General features: G+C 50.1%; 1 protein-coding gene across 4 annotated transcripts; it reads right to left on the reverse strand.

Annotated features, from left to right (window-relative positions):
• Positions 1–1852: 1852 nt before the first annotated feature.
• AFMID (arylformamidase) lies at positions 1853–21812 on the reverse strand. 4 transcript variants are annotated; one of them, XM_045814202.2, is made up of 11 exons: positions 21612–21812; positions 19663–19753; positions 9860–9964; positions 9724–9772; positions 8581–8666; positions 8413–8485; positions 8135–8232; positions 7793–7871; positions 7543–7684; positions 7243–7347; positions 1853–4961 (listed from the first exon to the last, which is right to left on the reverse strand). In XM_045814202.2, the coding sequence occupies exons 1-11, from the start codon at positions 21669–21671 to the stop codon at positions 4929–4931; spliced, it is 921 nt and encodes a 306-aa protein (XP_045670158.2). In that variant the 5' UTR covers positions 21672–21812; the 3' UTR covers positions 1853–4928. The 4 variants fall into 4 exon arrangements, with proteins under 4 accessions (XP_045670158.2, XP_045670157.2, XP_045670159.2 ...); XM_045814201.2 differs by having other exon boundaries at positions 8413–8503; XM_045814203.2 differs by lacking the exons at positions 19663–19753; positions 21612–21812 and adding an exon at positions 19270–19440 and having other exon boundaries at positions 8413–8503.
• Positions 21813–21827: the final 15 nt, after the last annotated feature.

Raw genomic sequence — 21827 nt, forward strand, 5'->3', positions numbered from 1 at the left:
TCCTATTGCCTGGTGAGTTTTTATACAGAAGGCATTTAGCCTCCTTTGTCATGTCCTCCCCACCCTTGACCCCAGTTTGTTGTCTTTTCACTTTGTGGCATGTTATTTCTTGCAGAAGTTTTTAATTTTTATGCAGTTATACTTATCCGTCTTTCCATCCCCCCCCCCGACTTTTGGTGTTTTGAGCGTGTCTTTTTGTTGTTGTTATTGCTGTTTTTCTTAGTAATCGCTACACCCAACATGGGGCTCGAACTCAATACTCCCATATCAAGAACCCCATGCTCTTTGGATTAAGCCAGCCAGGCGCCCCTGACTTTTGTTTTCTATTTCTGATTGGCTTCTTTTGTTTTGTTCCACTCTAAGATGACTTATAAGAGTTATTCACTGAAGATTCCTTTTGGTTTTGGTGTTCATTGTTGAAGTCTTAATCCTTTCAGAAGAATATCGATGGAAGGTGTGTGTGGAAAGGGTTCAGGTTTGTTTGCCAAGATCTGACCAAGATCTTCACCCCACGCTGTTCAGTAAGCAGCTTTGAACACAGGCAGGTTTGAAACACCACCTTTATCACTTAGTAAACTCCCCTAAGTGCTGGGACCCATCTCTGGGACCCAACTCAGTCTCAGTCCTGCCTGTGGGTCTGTCTGTTCCTGCTCCAGCTGGATTCTTTTTTTTTTTTTTTTAAGATTTTATTTATTTATTTGACAGAGAGAGACAGCCAGTGTGAGAGGGAACAGAAGCACGGGGAGTGGGAGAGGAAGAAGCAGGCTCCCAGCAGAGGAGCCTGATGTGGGGCTTGATCCCAGGACCCCGATCACCCCCTGAGCCGAAGGCAGACGCTTAACGACTGCACCACCCAGGCGCCCCTCCAGCTGGATTCTTTTACAGGTGAATAAATGGAGACACGGAGTCACTGGTTGAAGTCCCGAAAGGACGGGGAGCGAAACCATCTCCAGGAACAGAGCCCCGAGCAGCTCCCAGGTGCTAGGCAACGAAAGAGGGCTGAGACAGGCCCCCGCCTGCTCCACAAAGTCAGAAAGGAGAATTCTAGAGGGCTTCGATGCCACACAAAAGCTAGCTGAAGGATTAAGGGACAGAGAAAGACGTAACTCTAAGTGCCTGAGGGCATCACTGACCACCCAGACCTAAGTGCCTGAGGGCATCACTGACCGCCCAGACCTGCGTGTCCGGGAGGGCAGAGGGTGGGGCAATGACAAACATAGGAGAGAACAGGGAAGGGCAGGGAGGATGGGTGGGGCTGACCCCGGGACAAACGCCCCCCTTCCCTCCTCAAAGTGGTGTCCCAGCAACAGCAAATCCTGCAGCCTACGGGGCAATCTGTGTGTCCTCCCTCCGCGTCAGGGACAGGGTGTTCCGAGGTCACTTCCCGAGCTGCAGGGGTGGCTGAGTGGCGCCTCTCACATCCGCAGGCCAGAAATAAGAGGACTTCTCAGGGCTCCAGCCCCACGTGGGCTGCCGGCTTCTATTCTTTTAATGTCACCACGTTTTGGAAACAACTTCTTTTTTAATTAAGTAGGCTCCATGCCCAACATGGAGCTGGAACTCACGACCTTGAGATGAAGAATCCCGTGCTCTACCACGCTTTCCCGACTGAGCCAGCCATGCGCCCCCGGAACTTTTTATTGTGTCATTTTATTATTATTATTATTATTATTATTATTATTATTATTATTATTTTAAATATTTTATTTCTAAGTAATCTCTACACCCAAGAGGGGCGTGAACTTAACAACCCTGAGATCAAGAGTTGCATGCTCTACTGCCTAAGCCAGCCAGGAGCCCCTTTATTGTAGCATTTTAGATTATAAAAAGTTTGCAAGAATAATACAAGGACTACTCATGTATACTCTATCCAGATTTTCTGTTTACATGATGCCCATACACACATGTATGTGTATATACATAGAGAAAATAGGGAGAATATATATATAGTATGTGTATATATGTATATTTTTTACCGGAGCAATTTAAGAGTAAGGGGAAGGCATTATGCCTCTTTACCCCTAAATACTTCATCTTTCATATAACCACAGCACAATCGTCAAAATCAGGAAATTTAACATAAATAGTTATCTATATAATGAGCTATACAACTCAACACCAAAAACACACATTGGTTCAATTAAAAACTGGGCCAATAGTTTTTAAAGATGGCCAACAGACACATGAAAAGATGCTCAACATCGCTCATCATCAGGGAAATACAAATTCAAGCCACAAGGAGAGATCACCTGTCAGAATGGCTAGAATAAAAAAAACACAGAATATAACCCGTGTTAGAGAGGATGTGGAGGAACAGGAGCCCTCGTGCACTGTGGCTGGGAATGCATGCCTCTGTAGAAAACAGTTTGGAGGGGCACCTGGGTGGCTCAGTCGTTAAGCGTCTGCCTTCGGCTCAGGGGGTGATCGCAGGGTCCTGGGATCGAGTCCCGCATCGGGCTCCCCGCTCTGCTAGGAGCCTGCTTCTTCCTCTCCTACTCCCTCTGCTTGTGTTCCCTCTCTCGCTGGCTCGCTCTCTCAAATAAATTAATAAAATCTTAAAAAAAAAAAAGAAAAGAAAAAGAAAACTGTTTGGAGGGTCCTCAGAAAATTAAAGCAGAAATAGGTATGATCCAGTAATTCCACTACTGGGTATTTACTCAAAGAAAATGAAAACACTCATTCGAAAAGATACACGCCCCCTGATGTTTACTGCAGCGTGATTTACAACAGCCAAGGTACAGAAGCAGCCCAAGTGCCCACTGACCGATGAACGGATGAAGAAGGTGGGGTGTACGTATGCAATGAAATACTACTCAGCCACAGAAAGGACAAGATCTTGCCATTTGTGACAACACGGATGTACCGAGAAGGTATTATGCTAAGTGAAATAAGTGAGACAGAGAACGACAAATACCATATAATTTCACTCGTATGTGGAGTTTAAGAAACAAAACGAATGAGGGAAAAAAGAGACAAACGGAAAAGCCAGTCTCTTTAATACAGAGCACAAACTGGTGGTTGCTAGGGGGCAAGTGGGTGGGGGATGGGCGAAAGAGATAGAGGGGATTAAGGGCACACTTATCGAGAGGAACACTGAGCAGTGTGCACAGTTGCTGGGCCATTACATTGTACACCTGAAACAGAACGCTGTATGTTAATTATACCTGAATAAAAGAGAAGTCGTGAGCCATTTTTAAAAAGCCATAAAAATAGTTACCCAGTCCACAGTGTATTTAATATAAGTTGTATATTAAATTACAATGTTTATTTATTTTTAAAGATGATATTTATTTATTTGACAGAGAGAGAGAGCCCACAAGCAAGGGGAGTGGCAGGCAGAGGGACATGCAGACCCCAGAGGAGCAGGGAACCCAACGTGGGGCTTGATCCCAGGACCCTGAGATCATGACCTGGGCTGAAGGCAAATACTTAACTGACTGAGCCACCCAGCCGCCCCTGTATCCTTTTTCTTTTCTTTTTTTTTTTTAAAGATGTATTTGAGAGAGAGAGATGGAGTGCAAGAGTAGGGGGAGGAACCGAGGGTGACAGAGGGGGAGGGAGTGAGAGAGGGCTGAGCGAGGAGCCCTACTCAGGGCTGGATTTCACGACCCTGAGATCATGCGTGACCTGAGCCAAAACCTAGAGTCAGAGATGCTTAACCAACTGAGCCACCCAAGTGCCCCGTTTATGTATCCTTTTTTTTTTTTTTTAATGAAAAAGGATCACAAGGGGGAGAATGTGTTTTTGCTTACTTGAAGGCATTTCGCCTTAATGGGGGCAATTCTGGACCTAGGTGTGATGAAGCCTTGGGTTTCCCCACCAGCAGCTGGGAGGTGTCTCACTCGGAATTTGTTACAAATGTTAGATGAGGTCCTACCCTTTGTGAGTCCTTTCCTTTGAAGATTTGGAATAAATTCAAGTTATGTCTATAATGTCATTCTGATTTGCCCACATCCTGAAAGCTTTTTGAATATTTTAGCACTTCAGATTCCTACTACACTCAAGTGTTCATTACCTTCCTAGCCTGAGAGTTGGAGAACACAGATAAAGCCCGCACCTCCCACTCCAGAGAGGAGCAGAAGTGTTAGGTGTGGAACCTGCAGGGCCTTTCCCCTGCATGCACACACGTGGGCACACAGAGAAAAACGTCTTTTTGTGGGTGTATATTGTTGAAAGTCATTGAGATAGTACTAAGTTGTATCGCTGAGCATCTTGCTTTTGTCCTCTAACAATATGTTCGGGGGATTTCCCACCCGGTCAACAGGTCTCTTTCTTAGGCTACATAGTGGTCGGCTGCTGGCTGCTTGGAGGTACGCATCCCCGGCTGATGACTATCTAAGTATTCTTCATTTTTGCTATGCTCCAGCACACTCGGAGTGCTAGCTGTTCGGAGTGGGGGAGGGGTGGTGGGGTGGGGAGGGTGGGGGATGCACACAGCTGGCTGCTTGGGAATTGCACACACCCCTGGGTGGGGGGCAGAGGAATCTCGTCCTGGCTGTGGGTGTCATTGTCCCGTCCTAGAAGGGGCCAGCCCCGAGGTTATGTCCCAGGACTCTCAGGGGCGGCCTCAGGACAGGACAGAGTGGTCCAAAGAATGCCATAAAAGAGAACAGACAGGTTTGAGAAGCTCTTACGGACAGGTCAGCACCCTTTCAGCTGGAGCTAAGACTCCGCATTGCCAGGGCTGTCACTTTTGTCGTGCCTTCTTGGCAGGCAGGGGGCCTGGCGGCTTGGACATCACACAGCGTTGACTGGGCTGGACCTTCCCTGGAACCCCTCCATCCAGGCCAGAGAAAGAGAGATTTTTAGTGGTGTTCCGAGCAAACAGAGGCGCTCCTGGGCACGGGGAGAGCAGAGGCTGGCAGGAAGGGGAAGCGTGTGGGATCTGTGGAGAACTTCGCCATGGGAGGGGGCACACTCCAGCGCTGTCAGTGCTCCCGGAGGATCGTTCGCAAAATCATCTGCGGCAGGAACAAAAGACACAGGAGGCCCAGATTTGGACAGGCTCTTGCGCGACTGTCTCGAGAGGAATCTGATGAAAGAAACAGGCTGCGTTCCTGAGCATAGAACAGTCACTTAAAATGACAGCCCAGTCCCATCTGTCCTTTGAAGCATCTTAAATAAAGACCTCAGCCATACTAGACTTAGCCCCGGCTCGACATGCGCTTTTGTTGACCCACGAGATAAGAACGGCTTTAGGTTTTTATGTAATTAATTAATTGGGGTTTTAATTAATTAAAATTGATTAATGAAAAGCCTCCAGGGCCAAATTCTCAGTAATCGCTACACCCAACGTGGGTCTTGAACTCATGATCCCGAGATCAAGAGTTGCCTGCTTTACACCTGAGTGGCTCAGTCGTTAGGCGTCTGCCTTCGGCTCAGGGCGTGATCCCGGAGCCCTAGAATCCAGCCCTGCGTCAGGCTCCTCTGCTGGGAGCCTGCTTCTTCCTCTCCCACTCCCCCTGCTGTGTTCCCTCTCTTGCTGGCTGTCCCTCTCTCTGTCAAATAAATAAGTAAAATCTTAAAAAAAAAAAAAAAAGAGTCACCCGCTTTATGGACTGAGCCAGCCAGGCACCCCTGGCTTTACGTTTTTCAATGGTTGAAAAAAGATCGAAACAGAATATTATTTCCTGACATGTAAATATTATGTAAGATTCAAATGTCAGCACAAATAAAGTTTTATTGGCACACAGCCACGTTCAGCATTCATGAATCCTCGTGGCAGCTTCTGTACGTACTCTGATGGCAGCGTTGGGTAGTTGTGTCAGAGACTGTATGGCCCCCAAAACCTAAAATATGTATTTCTTAGGTTTTTCAAGAGATGCCACTTATGGGTGTTTGTTTTTCCCCCATTAAAAAAAAAAGTATTACATGTTCGTGTTAGCAAATGCAGAAATAAATTTTTAAAATGCACCTGTCACACCACTGGTAATTGTTTTTTTCACATGCATGCCTATGTCTCCAAGGGTCTAGCTGTCTAGGTATTATTAAACTGGGAATATGCTGGATCACTTCTTTCTTGTGCTTTTGTGCTCACATCTGAAACAACTGATGTATCCTAACTAATTTTCACAAACTTCATTGTTACCGATTATGTCATAATTTAACCTACTGGGACATGTAGGCTGTTTCTAAGTTTTGAATATTAATAAAGCTGGGAAGACTACCCTTGTGTATTTCTTGATTATCCCGAAGAGAAATTCCAAGCTGCAGAATTACTGGGCCCGTGGGTTTGGATCCCTGTCACCAGACTGTGGCCCCAGTGGCAGAACCGGGCAGGAGCCCTTCCCAACCTCTCCAGCAGGGCTGGGCATAATTATTATTGGAACATTCTCCAAGACAGGTGGGAAAGACTGGCCTTTTAAGTGACAGTTCTATGACCACGAGTACAGTTTAACCTTCCCCTCGTTTACTGGCCATGTGTATTTTTTCTATTTAGGAATAGAAATAAAAACCGTTCTTATTGACTTGAAAGTGCTCTTTATATAGTAAGAATAGTAACTATGTGAGTTAAAACTGAATGCTCTAAAAACCTCACTGAGGTGGGAGCTGATTAAAAAGTGAAGCTAATGACGTGCCTACTTTCCCAGAAAAAAAATAAAAACAAAAACCAAAAACCGGAAGTGGTAATTCTTTATCTGCCAGATCTGTGGCAGATATTTTCCCCGGTCTATTCTTGGCCTTTTAAAGTAATTCTCCACATTAAAATGGTAATATTTGATTTTTTTAAAAAAGATTTTATTTTTAAGTCATCTCTACACCCAGTGTGGGGCTCCAACCCAACGACCCTGAGATCAAGAGTCATGCACTTCACCAACTGAGCCAGCCAGGCGCCCCCATCATATTTGATTTTTAAAGGATTCTCTATGTTAAAATTGTAATGAACATTGATGAACCAAATCCATCCATCCCCTCCTATAGGGTGTGGGCTTGGCTTTGTGCGCACACACAGGCTAATACTTTGCTTGTGCCAAATCCGTGCCTCTCCCCACCCATGCCAAGCCCCACGCAGCTACCACCTGTGTGCACAGGGACAGACTCTGCCGATCACCTGGGGCTCTTTCAGAAGGAGGTGAAGTAGAGGAAGTCAGTGGGGTACTCAATTCCTACCATCAGGACCCCAGCCTCCCGGAGGCCAGAGATCCAGTAAAGTGGCTCCTCTGTGCTCCCTACCTCCCCACCTCTCCAGTGCGGGGGCTGAGGGGAGACCCACGTTCTCCACAGTGAAAGGAGGTGCCCCACCTGGGTGAGCATGGAGTCCTGCTGGGTTAGGTTCCAAATGATTTCAAAGTGATCCGCATCACGGATTTCTTCAAACGAGGCATTCCACCCTCCTCGGCACAGTGTCTGGGTGGAGGAAGGAGCAGAGCATGAGGCAGCGGGTGGGGAGGGTGGGGGAGAGCCACCCCACACCAGGCGCTCGCTGAGGATTTGTTGAATAAGTGGCTCATGGTCTTGGGGGCCCTTTGGTTGAAATAAAGAGGAAGATAATGAGAGCACAGGACCCTCAACCTCTGGCCGGAGGCGGGGTGCTGAGGGTACCTGATAAAATTCCCTGGACTGTCGCTGGAATTCAGGGGAGTCGTGTTGGCCCACCGTCACCAGCACGTGGCAGGCTGGATCCGAGGGCCGCGTCAGGGCCGCCTCCAGGAGCAGCTGGGGGCTGTTCTGCTGAGCACCCTCCCTGATGCAGGGGTAGGTGTGGGTGAGGACAGAGAAAAGCCTGAGCTTCACCCCCGGCCCTCCTGGTAGGCTCACGCTCAGCTCCGGGAGGAGGGGACAAATGACTCACAGGGTCATGAGGAGAGGGGCGTTCTGAGTGGTGTACACGATGGGCTCCAGGTCATAGATCCCACTGACCAGGAAAAAGCCTGTGCAGGTGAAGAAGAGTCAGAGGGCCAGGCCGGCAGGTGGGGCCAAGCCTCGCCCCAGAGCAGACCTCATGCAGGAACGGGAACAATATGGGGCCAGCCCAGCCGCCAGGGCCAAAGGGGCAAGACCAGGGTAGGGGTGGGGAAGCAAAGCCCCCAGGTCAAGCCCTCGTGGCTGTTGGGATTTTGTGCAGCTGGTGCAGACCCTCAGGCCCAGCTGGGGAGGGGAAGCTGCCCAGCCAGACCTACAGTCCCATGAAAACCTTTGAGGTTCGGTGTGACTCCATGCGTGGTCCAGTTGGCCAGGAGCATCATGGCAGCCAGGTGGGCCCCTGCTGAGTGTCCACACAGGTAAATTCCCCTGGGTTGGGCCAGAGCAGAAAGCCAAATTCACCTTCAGTTTCCCAAATGCATCAACCAAAGACTCCCAATTTGCCTTCTGTTCCACAGGCCAGAGGGGGCAGCTGGGCAGTGTCCAAGGGGCTGACTCCACCGTCCTCCCACATTGTCTGACAAAAGGAAAGTCTGCAGCGATACCCACTCATTGCACGGATACTGCTTCTGGACAAACGCGATGCTCCGAGTCACTTGGTCTACCATCTGGTCCAGAGTACCTGCACGGAGAGCAGGAGCTGGGCCAGGATCCGTGGGGGACTCTCTCCCCTCCAAAGCCCAGCAGCCTTCAAACCTGCAGGACCACCCTCATTACCTTTGGGGGCAAGGTCATAAGCCACGATCACCACGGCCACTCCCCGTGCCGTCAGTGGGTTGACCATGAAGGCCGATGTGTCTTTACTGAAGAAAGAGACAAAGATGTGACAACTGGAGGCACCTCGGCCACCAAGCTGCTTCCACGTCCTGTCCACCCAGGGCTCCAGCTCTCTCTGGTTCTGTGTAGTATAAGGAAGAAGGTAGGCACTGTCCTTACTCTATCACATGCTAGCTATGAAACCCTGGGGGCTTTATTTAACCTCTAAGTCTGCTTTCCTCATCTGTAAAATGGGGACATCTACTTTCTCTTGGGGAAGTGAAGAGCAGACGGGTAGAGAGCTTTGCATGACAAAGCGTAAAGGTGCCATAAATCTAGCTATGAAGATGACTGTGCTTGAAGGCTGGTAGACCCCAGAGCAGTCAACTCCTCAGTGAGATCCTGGGAACAACAGCATCCTTGAAGATCTCAGATACTCCACTGCTCCTCTTCAGGTAACGAGCTGACCTGGTTTGCCCAGGGACTCTCCCACTGAAAGCCTCATGTCCTGGGAAACCCCTCAGTCTCGAGCAGGCCAGGAAGGTTAGTCACTGTGGTTTCCCTCTGACTGAGAGTAGCTTGAACATGCTTCTCACCGGGTATAGTGGGTCGAACAGTGTCCCCCAAAGGATAGGTCCAAATCCTAACCTCAGTACCTGGGAATGTGCCCATCAAGTCCATGCAGCTGTCATTAGGGATCCCGAGGTGAGGTCATCCATGATTTAGGATGGACCTCAATCCCACAACTGGTGACGTTATTAGAGAGAAAGGTGGGGGAAGATCTGAGACACAGACACACAGACACGGAGGAAGCCCCGAGAGAATGGAGGCAGAGACGGAAATGATGCGACCACAGCCAACGAAAACCTAGAGCCCCCAGATGCCAGAAGAGGTGGGAGCAGATTCTCCCCTGGAGCCTCTGGACGGAGCAAGGCCCTGCCCACACCCCGATCTCAGCCTCCTGGCCTCCAGAACCAGGAGAGAACGTGCTTCCGTCATAAGCCACCAAGTTTGCAGTCATCTGTCGCAGCAGCGCCAGGAAACTCATACCCCAGGGCAAGACGAATCTCCCTTTCTCCCTGCTCATCCAGACTCCCGACTCACCTTCCACTCTGCCAATACCCTCCATGAAAGAACAGACAGAAAGGCGAGGCTGTAAGACAGACAAAGGCGGGGGGGCTGAGCCCGGGCGACCAGGCCAGCTGAGCTCTGTCTCAGGACCACCCGGCTGGCCACCTACCTTCAGACACTTCCTCGGGAAAGTAGATGTCCAGTTTCTCCCCTTCTCCGTCCCCATAGGGGACGTGCAGCAGGCTCCTCCTGGTGGCCCGGGCATTCTTGGTGGCTGTCTCAAGAGACGGACAAGTCAACATCACCACCACCTGCAGTAATTTCTATCTCATTTAAGGCAGAAACCCTTCTGCTGAAAGCCCCTTTGGGAGGACCGGTCAGCTCCAGCCGTCAGTGTTTGCATGAACGATGCCTCCCCAAGTCCTCATGGTCACCTGTGCTGGGGTCTGAAGCATCGCACGGGTGTGCAGTTACAACGACACCAGACTGGCCCATCCAAGCGGGACCAATACTACCTGCGGAGTCTGTCCGGAAGTGCGCTGTGGCTCTGAAGGGCCCCACTCTGTCCACTACTTCATTACATCTTGTGTGTGTTACACCTGGAGCTTCTGCTCCAGGAAGTGTAAACTTGTCCAAGTCTAAGGAAAAACCACCTTCGAGGGCAGCCAGATATAAACTCATTTCAAATAGGGGCGCCTGGGTGGCTCAGTCGGTTCAGCGTCTGACTCTTGGTTTCGGCTCAGGTCATGATCTCACGGTGGCGGGATTGAGCCCCGAGTTGGGCTCTGTGCTCAGTGTGGAGTCTGGTTCAGATTCTTTCTCCCTCTCCCTCTGCCCCTCCCCGCTCAAGTGTGCTCACTCCCTCACTCTCTCTAAAATAAATAAAATATTTAAACTCACGTCAAATAAATAGATAACAAAACAATATGAATATATAATTGAGTGCCGGATGGGGAGAGATCAGAATGATGTGAAAATTGGCTAAGACCTGGGTGGGAAGAAAGGAGCAAGGGCACTGTTAGGGAAATAGGGTGGGGTGAGAGGGGAGTCTGTATGTTCACGCTGTCCCCCAAGTGCTCCCCCCCAAATCAGTGAAATGCAGGCAGCTTAGCTCCCTCCAACACTGGGCGCTGAAGAGTATAAATTGGCAGGCTCTTCTGAAGGACAGGCTGGAAATACATATCAAAGCCCAAGAAGATCATACTCCTTGATGCCTAAGTCCTTGTCCACATAGTTTTTATAAGGAAATAATCAGAAATAGTCCCAAAGACTTGTGTTTGTTTGTTTGTTTGTTTTAAAGATTTTATTTATTTATTTGAGATAGAGAAGAAGCACGAGTGGGGTCAGGGAGCAGTGGGCAGAGGCAGAGGGAGAAGCAGACTCCCCGCTGAGCAGCGAGCCCGACGACACGGGGCTCGATCCCAGGACCCGGAGATCATGACCTGAGCCGAAGGCAGACACTTCACTGACGGAGCCACCTAGGCGCCCTCCAAAGGCTTGTTTTAAAGATGCCCACAGTAATGCTATTTATAATAGCAAAACTCCAGACACAGCCTGGGTGACCTGTAATAATAGAAGGCTGCTCAAATACATTATGGCTTATCCCTCTGCTCGGCTTTATCATGTAGCCTGGCATTCACCATCCTTGATGAATGTATGTATCCTATCTGTCTGTTGCCTTCACCGTGAAGACAAGGGCTTTGCTCTGCTCGCCTCTGTACACCCAGGGCCTGGTAGGTAGTAAACAATTTAAAGAAAAGTGTGTGATAGGGGCCCCTGGGTGTCTCAGTTGGTTAAGCATCTGCCTTCTGCTCAGGTCATGGTCTCCAGGTCCTCGGATTGAGCCCTGAGTCAGACTCCTGGCTCAGTGGGGAGTCTGCTTCTCCCTCTCCCCTGCTCATGCTCTCTCTGTCTCTCTCTGTCTCAAATGAATAAATTGAAAAAAAAATCTTAAAAAAAAAGAAGATTGTGTGATAAATAACTATTTCAACAAGCAGTGCTGGGTCCACTGAATATCCAAATGAAAAAGAAAAAAAGTTTCTTGATCCCTACTTCACACCACACCAGATCAGTTCCCGACAGACTATCTAAACATGAAAGAGAGGACAACAGAGCTCTTGGAAAAGAGAAGAGATCTTCATGATCTTGGGATAGACAAAGATTGCACGAATAGGACCCCAAACACATTAATCAAAAAGGAAATGGATGAGTATTTCATGATGTAAAGAGCAAAACAGGTGGCCTAAACAGCACTTGGCATGATCAGTGTGGTCCTTCTGATACTGAAACTGGTGGGAAGAGACATGAACTTGGGATCCACGTCCCCAGCGGTGCGCAGGTCCCCAACCTTGGTGGCCACGGCGGTGGGCCCAAAAGGAAAACTGCTCCTCTGGGCGGGGTGATCCTGCAACTCCAGAAGGGGGCAAACTCAGTACGTGCAGACAGGTTGTAGAAAGTGTGTTAGGCAAGTGTGCGCAAACGGTTAAAACAGGCTGTCTGCATTTCAGCTGGACTGCTCAAGGCCAAGAGCAACAAAAATGATGGTAGACGCCCAGTTTCCCCATGCCAAAACCAGGGACCAGGCTGCCTTTGCAGGACAGGCAACGTGGTTGCAAAACCAGTTTTGCCATCACTGACCATGTCTACTGACCGCCCCCCCGCCCCCGCATCTTGGAGTGAGGGGACAGGAGAAGGAAAGTTTTCTTGGGAGAGAGATGTGCCATGCTGTGTGCTGTGGGTCCCCACTCCCTCTCCTGTGGAGGGGTGGGGGGAGACTTCCCATCTCCTAATGCTTCAAGCGACCAACTGCCCAGAGGGCCTGATGTGGGACTCCTGCAAAGGTCTAATGACCAGAACGAAACAGGCTCCCCATGTGTGCATGAGCTGCGCTGGGCACAGACCACTCTGCAGGACATGCTCAAGATGCATCTATTAGAGACATTCAGTGAATCAAACATATGGCATTTGCGATTATAATCTGAAGTGTTTAGGGGCGCCTGGGTGGCTCAGTTGGTTAAGCATCCGACTCTTGATTTCAGCTCAGGTCATGATCTCAGGGTCATGGGATTGAGCCCCGTGCTGAGCACCCCACTCCGTAGGGAGTCTGCTTGAGATTCTCACTCCTCTCCCTCTGCCCCCCTCCCCAAATAAATAAATAAATCTTAAAAAATTTTTGAAGTGTTTATTAAGAATGTAACCAGGAGGGGCGCCTGGCTGGCTCAGTCGGTTGATCGGCCGACTCTTGATTTTGGCTGAGGTCATGGGATGGAGCTCCGCATGGGGTTCTCCACTCAGCAGGGCGTCTGCTTGAGGATTTTCTCTCCCTCCCCCTCCACCCCCCCACCAACTTGTGCGCACACTCTCTCTCTAAATAAGTAAATAAACAAATCTTAAAAAAAAAGAATGCAATCGCATTGTATAAATTGTGTTTAAATGTTTAGAGGTGAATTAATCTGTGACAATTATGAGCTAACTCGGTTATGAACATTAATTTAAGAAATACATGAATGCCATTCATTTTTCTTACAGAGAAACAATATGTGTGTGTGGTTAAACAACACACAAAAGGCTTTTCAGTGAAATGTTGCCTCTCCGTCTCTCACCACCCGCTTCCCCTACCCCCAGCCATGGTGACTTTCACTATTAATATGGAGGTAGACCCTCCCAATCTTCATCCGAATGGGAGCATATTAAATACATTTCTGGCCTGCCTATTTCACTTAATACTTCCTAGAGAGTTTTCCCAATTAGCACATAGCTTCCTTGCTCTTTCTTTTTTTAAAGACCCCTTTTTTTAAGATTTACTTATTTATTTTAGAGAAAGAGAGACAGCACATGAGTGGTGGGAGAGAGGCAGATGGAGAGAGGGAGAGAAAGAATCTCCAGCAGACTTCCCACTGAGCATGGAGCCTGACACGGGGCTCAATCCCACCACCCTGAGATCATGACCTTAGCTACCCAAATACCTGAGCCATCCAGACGACCCTAAAGACCCTTCTTAATATTCCATCCCATGGCTGCATGTTAATCCATGTGACCAGTCACGTAACCAGTTACACAAGTTGCTTAGGCCAAACAAACCACATCCCATCATCAGGAAATTCTCCCACTTCCACCAAATGCCCCCAGTTACTGGTCAGTGCCAACGACCGGCACACCCACCCTTTCACTCTAAGGCTCAAATCCATCCAGGGCTCCTGTCTTAGTTGGCTCTGGCTCCTGTGCCAAAATACTATAGAGTGTGGGGTTTAAGCTGTAGACCTTGACTTCTCACAGTTCTGGGGCCTAGGAGGCCTCGATCAGGGTGCCAGCCGGGCTGGGGTCCGCGGAGGGCCCTCCCCTCGGGCCCACACCGCCTCACTGCACACATACACACCTCTTCCTTATGCGCCTGTGGCCCTCTCTCCCTCTCTGGGGAGGCAAGCTCTCAGGGGTCTCTTCTAAGAATCCAGACGGGTCAAGACTCCACCCTTCTGACCTCATTTAACTTTACTTAACCCCTTAGAGCCCCATCTGCAAATAGAACCACACCAGAGGGCAAAGGCTTCAACATGGGAATTTGGGGAGGACACAAAGATTCAGTCCAGAATAGCTCACACACCACCCCAAAGTCCTGGGGCTCTACAATATCGACTCTCCCCCTGCTCCCCTTCCTCTAAGGGCTGACCCTGACCACCCTCCCACCCACCACCCATCATCCCCCTCACCCGCTCCGTATCTTCTAGAGCCCTTGCCCCTTCTAGCAGACTATGACGATTACTTCTGTCTCCAGTTTATGACCTATCATTTTCCCCTTGGTCCGCTAAGAAGCACAACAAAGGACAGCATAGAGCATACAGTCAATGGCATTGTGATAACGTTGGATGGTGACAGATGGTGACTATTCTCATGATGAGCACTGAGTCATGTATAGAGCTGTGGAATCACTAGGCTGTACACCTGAAACTAATATATCATTGTATGTTGACTATCCTTCAATAATAAAATAAGGAGAGAAAAAAAGAAAAAGATTCACAGTGGCACACGGGCAGGGGTTTTCTGTTTTGCTCACTGATCTATCCCACGCACAAAATGAGTGACCTGCACTTGCCAGGCACCCAGTAAATATTCCCCAAAGGGATCAGCCCACAATGAAGCACTCTTCTGCTGAGAGGCACCCCAAACAACCCTGCCTCGACCAGCCCTGTATACACGTCCCACTGTGTGCCGGGGTCTGAAGGAAGTGCATTGGGGTTCCTGGATCGGGAGCTTGGTCATTGGGAGTCTGCTGCCTACTGCCCTCCATGGGGCTCGCCAACTACCCTCCCAGCAGCACAGTGTGAAGAGGGTTGTGCCTGACAAACGCATTGGCAGAGTGGGTTCATCAAAAGATAGCAATTTGTTTTTCCCAAGAGTTCTTAAAGGCATACGTGGACCAACGGGACTCATTTTGTGCCAGAACTAAGAAAAAGACCATGAAATTCATGTTCTAAATTGAAGAGCAATTCAGACCAAGCAGCTGGAGATATTCCCTATCATGCACACGTCTCCCTCAGACATTAAAAAACTCAGGTGACCCTGAGAAACAGGGACTGCCTCTCTGCAGGAGTCGGCTCAGTGGTTGGTGGGGGTAGCTGGATGCAGGGGCTGCAGCCTCCCCCCAAGTGTGAATACCACCCGCCCTCCAGTCCCTGCACCCCGGGGCAGGAACCACAGGAGGGCTTCAATGAATAAACCATATTAAAACATCCTTTTTTGATCATGCAAAAATTGAATTTCTATTATTTGCAACCAAAAGTGTCCAAACTGTTACAGACAGAAACACCAAGTCCGTGGACTCATCCCGAGCATGTGTCAGGAAGTAGGGGAAGTGGTGGCCAGAGCCCCTAGAGACTTATGCAAGCATGGGGCAGGGAGACCAGACAGTCCCAGCAGGCTAAAGACCGAGGGTTTGTTACATGCCTTGGCAGGAGTTTAAGAGAAGGCAGGGTCCCATCAGCCACCCTCTAGTTAACAACAGGTGGTGGAATTATGGATGGTTTTATTTTTAAAATCCCTTTTAGTAGGCATATGTTCCTTTTGTAATAACAATTGTTACCTAAAAGCAGCCAGGATGGTGCAGAGCAGGGCTACTTAAGTGTGGTGCGTGGGTACTGGGAGCCTCACCCTGTTTGCTACTGGTCTGTGATGAGCTAAGTAGGCAAAGCCAAGTCAGCATTTAGACTATATGCAGTTTCATAGAACGGCTCTGTCTGTTGGACTAAATAATAAGAAATCGGGGCTTTCAAACAAAAACTTGTACAGGAGCAGCCCTCGTCACAATTGCCAAAAGGTGGAGACAGTCCGAATGTCTGTCAGTGGAGGAACGGACAAACAAAATGCGGTGTGTCCACACGAGGAAGGCATGAAGTAGCGACAGGTGTCAGACAACAGGGACGGACCTCCAAAACCGCAGGCCAAGGAGAGCCAGATGCTAAAGGCCACACGTGCGTGATTCCATTCATACGAAATGTCCAGAATGGGTAGAGACGGAAAGCAGCGGGAGGGGAGAAATTGGGTGACTGCTTAACGGGAGGAGGTCTCCTTCTGGGATGAGGAAAATGATCTGGAACTAGGTAGCGGTGGTCGTGGTCGGTGGCTGCACGACACGTGAACGTTCTAAGTACGACTGAATGGTGCACTTTAAAGTGGTTAAAGTGGTACATTTTGTTATGTGTACTGTAGCACAGTCAACAAAATTGGGGCTTGTGTCTTTTGTGCCTCACTTTTCTGGTAGAGAGGAAAAAGCCCAAGATCTGAGCCTGCCTCGGAGACCTGGTCCCTACTGTCAATCACGAGGCTCCACCCACCTCACTGGTGATTGGTCCTCCTGGAGAAGGGGCGTGGCTTGGGGGCCTGGATGCTGCAGGAAGCTCTCAGAGGCAGGGCGCCCAGCCAGGTTCAGAGCACATATTTCTACGTACCTACCTACCCACCTATCTCTCTCTCTACCTACCTATCTACCTATTCACCCATCCATGCACCCACCCATCCATGCATCCATCCATCCTCCATTTAGTATACAACATATCGGTCCTAAGAGTGTTGGTAAAACAAGTTTAAAACTACTGAGAGAGGAAATAGTTCTGAAAACCTGCCCCTCCCAGCCCCCTCTGCTCTCTGCCCATGCTCACTCAGCAGTCCCTGTGTGAGCTTCCTCCTTCCCTTTTCTTAGAGCATTTATTTTGGGAAACTCATTGTGAATCCTTTCTCTACCCCTTTGAGGTGTATGTAAATATTTGTAAAAGCTGAAGGAGTCTCTTGCCAGTTATACAAACTAGGAATGTTTTCCTCCAGGACTGGGGGAGCCATCTCTTTGAAATGTAGTCATCAAGGAAGTCAGCACCCCTACCCCCCAGATTCCGTAGGTGGGCAGGAGCCTAACTTCAGGGGTCTGGCTCCCAAATTACAAAACTACCTCTTGTCGTGAAGAGATGGGAAGTTTTCTTTTTCCTCCGGAGAAAGGCAAGTAGCAAGTACAGGTGGCCTCGCTAATTACCAGGTGTGGAGGAACGAGTGTGGCTCTGTCGGGCTCTCTTGTTTGAGCACAGATATCATTTATCTTGAGAACGGGTGTATCTGTTCTGCGATGGGGTGTATGCCTGCCTGTGTAAAAGGGTGACGTTTCTCTCGGGTCCCTAGCAGCTTGCCTGTGGTGCACATCGCAGTTTGGCTTAATCCTTACTCGATAATAACATGTTTTCTTTCTCTCTCTGTCCTTTGTGGAGAGGCTTTCTGGCTTGGCAGGAGATTATTTTTCATTATTTGCACTTTGTGTCCCTTTGCCGCCCCCTGTGAGTTTGATTCTGGGGCAATCCTCGAGTCCGCAGGCAGCACTGATGAGGTCTGGGGGGCTCCTCCAGGAAAGGCCGGGCCGGTGCTCACTCACTGACGCTGCCTGACCGGCCTCACCCCGTCAGCCTGCTCCGTCCTTACCTGGAAGCTCAGCTTGGGGAGGGGGCCACCATCATGAGCTGCATGAGCCTGGGTAGGTTATTTAACCCCATCAGGCAGGGGTTAAATAACCCCTTGCTTTGGGCCCAACATTGGGGGGGGCGTCTGCACAAAAAAACTCAGTACTGAAGATTGTTTGGGGCTGCAGGTTTGTGTCCCCCAACATTCCTATGTTGAAGTGCTGCCCCCTAATGAGATGGTATTGGAGGTGGCACTTTTGGGAGATAAATAGGTTTGGATGGGGTCATGAGGGTGGAGCCCCCGTCGTGGGATTAGAAAGACCAGAGCTCTAGCTCGCTCACTCTCTCCCTCTCTCTGCCACAAGAGGACACATGGGCAAGGCAGTTGTCTGCAAGCCAGGAAGAGGACTCTCACCAGGGAACCAAATCGGCCAGCACCTTGGTCTTGGACTTCCCAGCCTCCAGAACTGTGAGAAATAGATTCCTGTTTTTTAAGCCACCCATTCTAGGGCCTTTTGTTATGGCAGATCAAGCGGATCAACACAAAGATAAATAATATTTCATTTAAAAAAAAGTTTTTTAAAAGTAGGCTCTATGCCCAGCATGGAGCCCAAAGCCAGGCCCGAACCCAGGACCCTGAGATCAAGACCTGAGCTGAAATCAAGAGTTGGACACTCAACTGATTGAGCCCCCCAGGCGCCCCAGAGAGAAATAATATTTAAATGCATTACATATACATCTTAAATCTAAAGTAATGCTAAATGTCCATGGCCAGCAGAATGTCAACATTTTAAATAGAAACAGGCTCCAACCCTGCATGGGCATGGCCCTAATGCCCCCCTGCTATTGGGCTCATGGTCTGCATCCATGAAATGGGTCAGGGGCCCCTGCGGCTCCTCTGGGCCAACTACAGCACTGAGAGCAGGAAGGTGAGGGGAATGTGAGCTTAAAGCTGGGCACGGGATGGACAGCCATCACTGATGGGAGTCTCGGAGGGCAACAGGCAGCACGCTCTTCTTAGCTCTTGCCCCTTATGAGTGACTCACTTTCCCAAAGGGAACAGCTCTTCTCTCCTTCAGGACAATTAAGATAGACAAATAGGTTTTTGGGGCGGCTGGGTGGCTCAGTCAGTTGGGTGTCTGCCTTTGGCTTGGGTCATGATCCCAGGGTCCTGGGAACGAGAGGAGCCCCAGGTTGCGCTCCCTGCTCAGTGGGGAGCCTGCTTCTCCCTCTCCTTCTGCCCCTGCCCCCTGCTCGTGCTCTCTCTTGTGCTCTTCTCTCTCTCAAATAAATGAATAAAATCTTTTAAAAATAGCTTTTCTATGACTCTGAAAAGCCCAGGACACAACTCCACTCCACTCTCTGTCGGGGCAGGGAGGATACAAGTATGTGCTGGAATGAACCTCCACTAGCCTGTTCCTCTAGCTGGGTTATCTCACTTTAGAGAACCACCAACTCTGAGAGCTCTGTTCGGTCTGCTGAAACAAGGATTTACCAACATCCAATTTCCCCTACTGAGGGGAGAGGCTGGCTGCTTTCTCACACTTCCTCCAAGGAGCCTACTTCCCCAACCCCGCACAAGTGCTTCACTGAGTGTTAAAATCGTGCTACGACACTCTGGAGACACAAGACAGAAATGGGAATTCACCTTGACACCTCTTCATCAGCTTATAGGTTCCCAGGCCCTGATTTCTTGAAAGAAACAAATATCTTCTTTGCTTCTTACGAATAGCATCAACGTCGCATGTTCAGTGGCCAAATGGGAGGCCTTCCTGTTTCTCAGTCCACCTCCCTGTGCCGCCGTGGCACATCGCCTAAAGCGCCCTGGCATTGCTGGCCGAGTGGAAGAGCAGGTGGATCATGGTCCATGGGGCGTTTCCTGCAGCGAGGGCTCCTGGGTGCCTGGGCTCGAGCCAACGAGGCTTGCCCAGTGCCTGGACTTTGGGAATTGCCCCCAGAGCCTCCTCCTGTCCCCGGCATTCTGAGCCACCGCCACCTGCCAAAGACCACCCACAGCAGCCATGGAGAGGGCCCCCAGTACCCTCCTCTCCTATGCGTGAGTACGTCCTCAGGGTCTCCTCGGCTCCCCGTCGGATGACCCATCTGCTGGGGCTGTACTGATTCTCCAGCTCCTACGGGACACAGACAGAAGGCGGCGTAAGACCTTTGTTTTCCACACTGTGCCTCCACCCCTCCGAATGTCTGGATGCTCCTCTCTGCCTTGAGAAGCCCTCTCCCCAATATCTCAGGCTTTACAGATGCCCTGAGCTTCCTTCAGCCCCTTCGGTCTCCAGCCTGGTAACCCGCTCCCCACTCTTCCCCCACACCAATTAATTAGGTATTTCAGATACAATGAACATCGCAGGTGCTCTCAGGCTCCTGGTCTAGAGCGATAGTCATGCTTTAAATAGTGGCCAGCCTTAAAAGGGAGATGAGGTCCCATAAATGTGTCCTGCTTAATGCCACTGTGGGCACCACTCCTACTGCTGGAGTCCAGGGAGCTGGGGGGGGGGGTCACTACAGAGGAAGTGACGTGGAGCTGATCTTCTCTGAAGAGGCATGATTCTTTTTTTTTTTTTTTTTTTAAGATTTTTAGACAGAGAGAGAGTGAGAAAGAGCAAGAGAGCACATAAGCAGGGGGAGGGGCAGAGGGAGTGGGAGAGAATCCGGAGCGGATCCCCTGCAGTCAGAGTGGAGCTGGACACCCGGCTTGAACCCACAACCTTGAGATCATGACCTGAGCCAAAACCAAGAGTCAGAAGCTCACCTGACTGAGCCTCCCAGGCGCCGCTGAGGGGGCAGGATTCTGATTGCAAAAGTCACAGCAAAGAAACAGGTGAGGAGAGAGGAATCAAAGGTCAGTTTGGAAATGCTGATGGGCCAGACTGCTGAGACACAGAGGTAAGGCCGAGCCTGGGGGAGAGGGTCTCAGATGTCAGGCTAAGATGCACAGGCTTAATGTAGAGAGCAGCAAGGAACCAGATTTTGGAGGAAGAGCTCAAAGGCAAGGAGAAGGAGTGAAGCCTAAAATGGGAAATTTGAAGACGGGGTGGCTTCATGGAAAGGTCTTGGGCTCTGGAGTCTGATGGGTTGAGTGCCATCCAAGCTCCAACACTTCGAGGCTGTTTTACTCAGGCAACTCACTTACAGTCTCTGGGTCTCAGCCCACATCTCTATAATGAGCCTAAGAGTAGCCTCACAAGGTTGAAGGACATAAGGCATGTAAATGAAGTAAAACTAACCATTCAGGTGTGGGTTACTGCCTCCTCCCGTTGAACGAGATTCTTGGCCAGCGTTCTTTAGATCCGTACAGTCTGTGTCTGCAGGCCATTTACAGCCATCCTGACACGCCCTGTGAGTGCTATCATCATCTTCACTGTTGGTAGGCCGGTAGGTATGATAACAATAACGCAGTGGGTTCTGAGAGTCCTCTGGTGTTGCCGGGGTGTGGGTGCGCATGTGTGTGCGTTGTGTGTATGTGACAGAGAGAGAGAGAGAGAGAGAGAGAGAGAGAATGGGATTTCTTGGCGGCAGTATGCGTAACTTATGATTCTCTGAGAATCTCGGGGAAAAAACCCCAAAAACCCCAGAACACTGCCTGAAATGCAGGGAAACTAGTTAGGAAATCATAGCTGAGTGACAGTCATATTAAGGGCTTTGTGTGGTTTCTAGCCCTCACGATCTGGGTCCAGTAAACAGCAGCCTTTCTGCACCTTCACCATCGGGCACATCCTCCATGGGTATTGCAGAAGCTCAGGTCAAGGTCGAAAACTGTGAACTTTTCTCTACACTTAAAACCAGGCTCACCGAAGCCTGCCTGTGGCCAGAAGCGAACCACATCAGGGCGCTAAGCTTTGGGGGCGGCACACAGGTGCTCACCTGCGCCCTCGAGAGTGGTCGGTCTACGGGCTCCTAGACTCCCCTCCTGGAACTGCCGCTAACCTCCGCGCTGCACCGCTCGGCCCCAGCCGCCCCCTGCGACCCGCCTACCTCTTTAGATAGCTTCTTCCAGGGAGCCTCGCCTCGGGGACCTCCGCCACGGACCTCCATCGTCCCTCCACGTACGGCCAGAAGGCGCGCCCCGGCCTTTTACACGCCGCGGCCGGGGCGGGGCCGGCCGTCCTGGTGACGCGAGCCCGCCGTGTCCCCGGGGCCGCCCACGAGGGGCGGGCTGCGGCCAAATCTCCCGCCGGCCCGCGGCCGCAC

This window comes from Ursus americanus, chromosome 23, assembly GCF_024610735.1.
Source record: "Ursus americanus isolate L20-20 chromosome 23, mUrsAme1.1.p, whole genome shotgun sequence".
NCBI lineage: Eukaryota > Metazoa > Chordata > Mammalia > Carnivora > Ursidae > Ursus > Ursus americanus.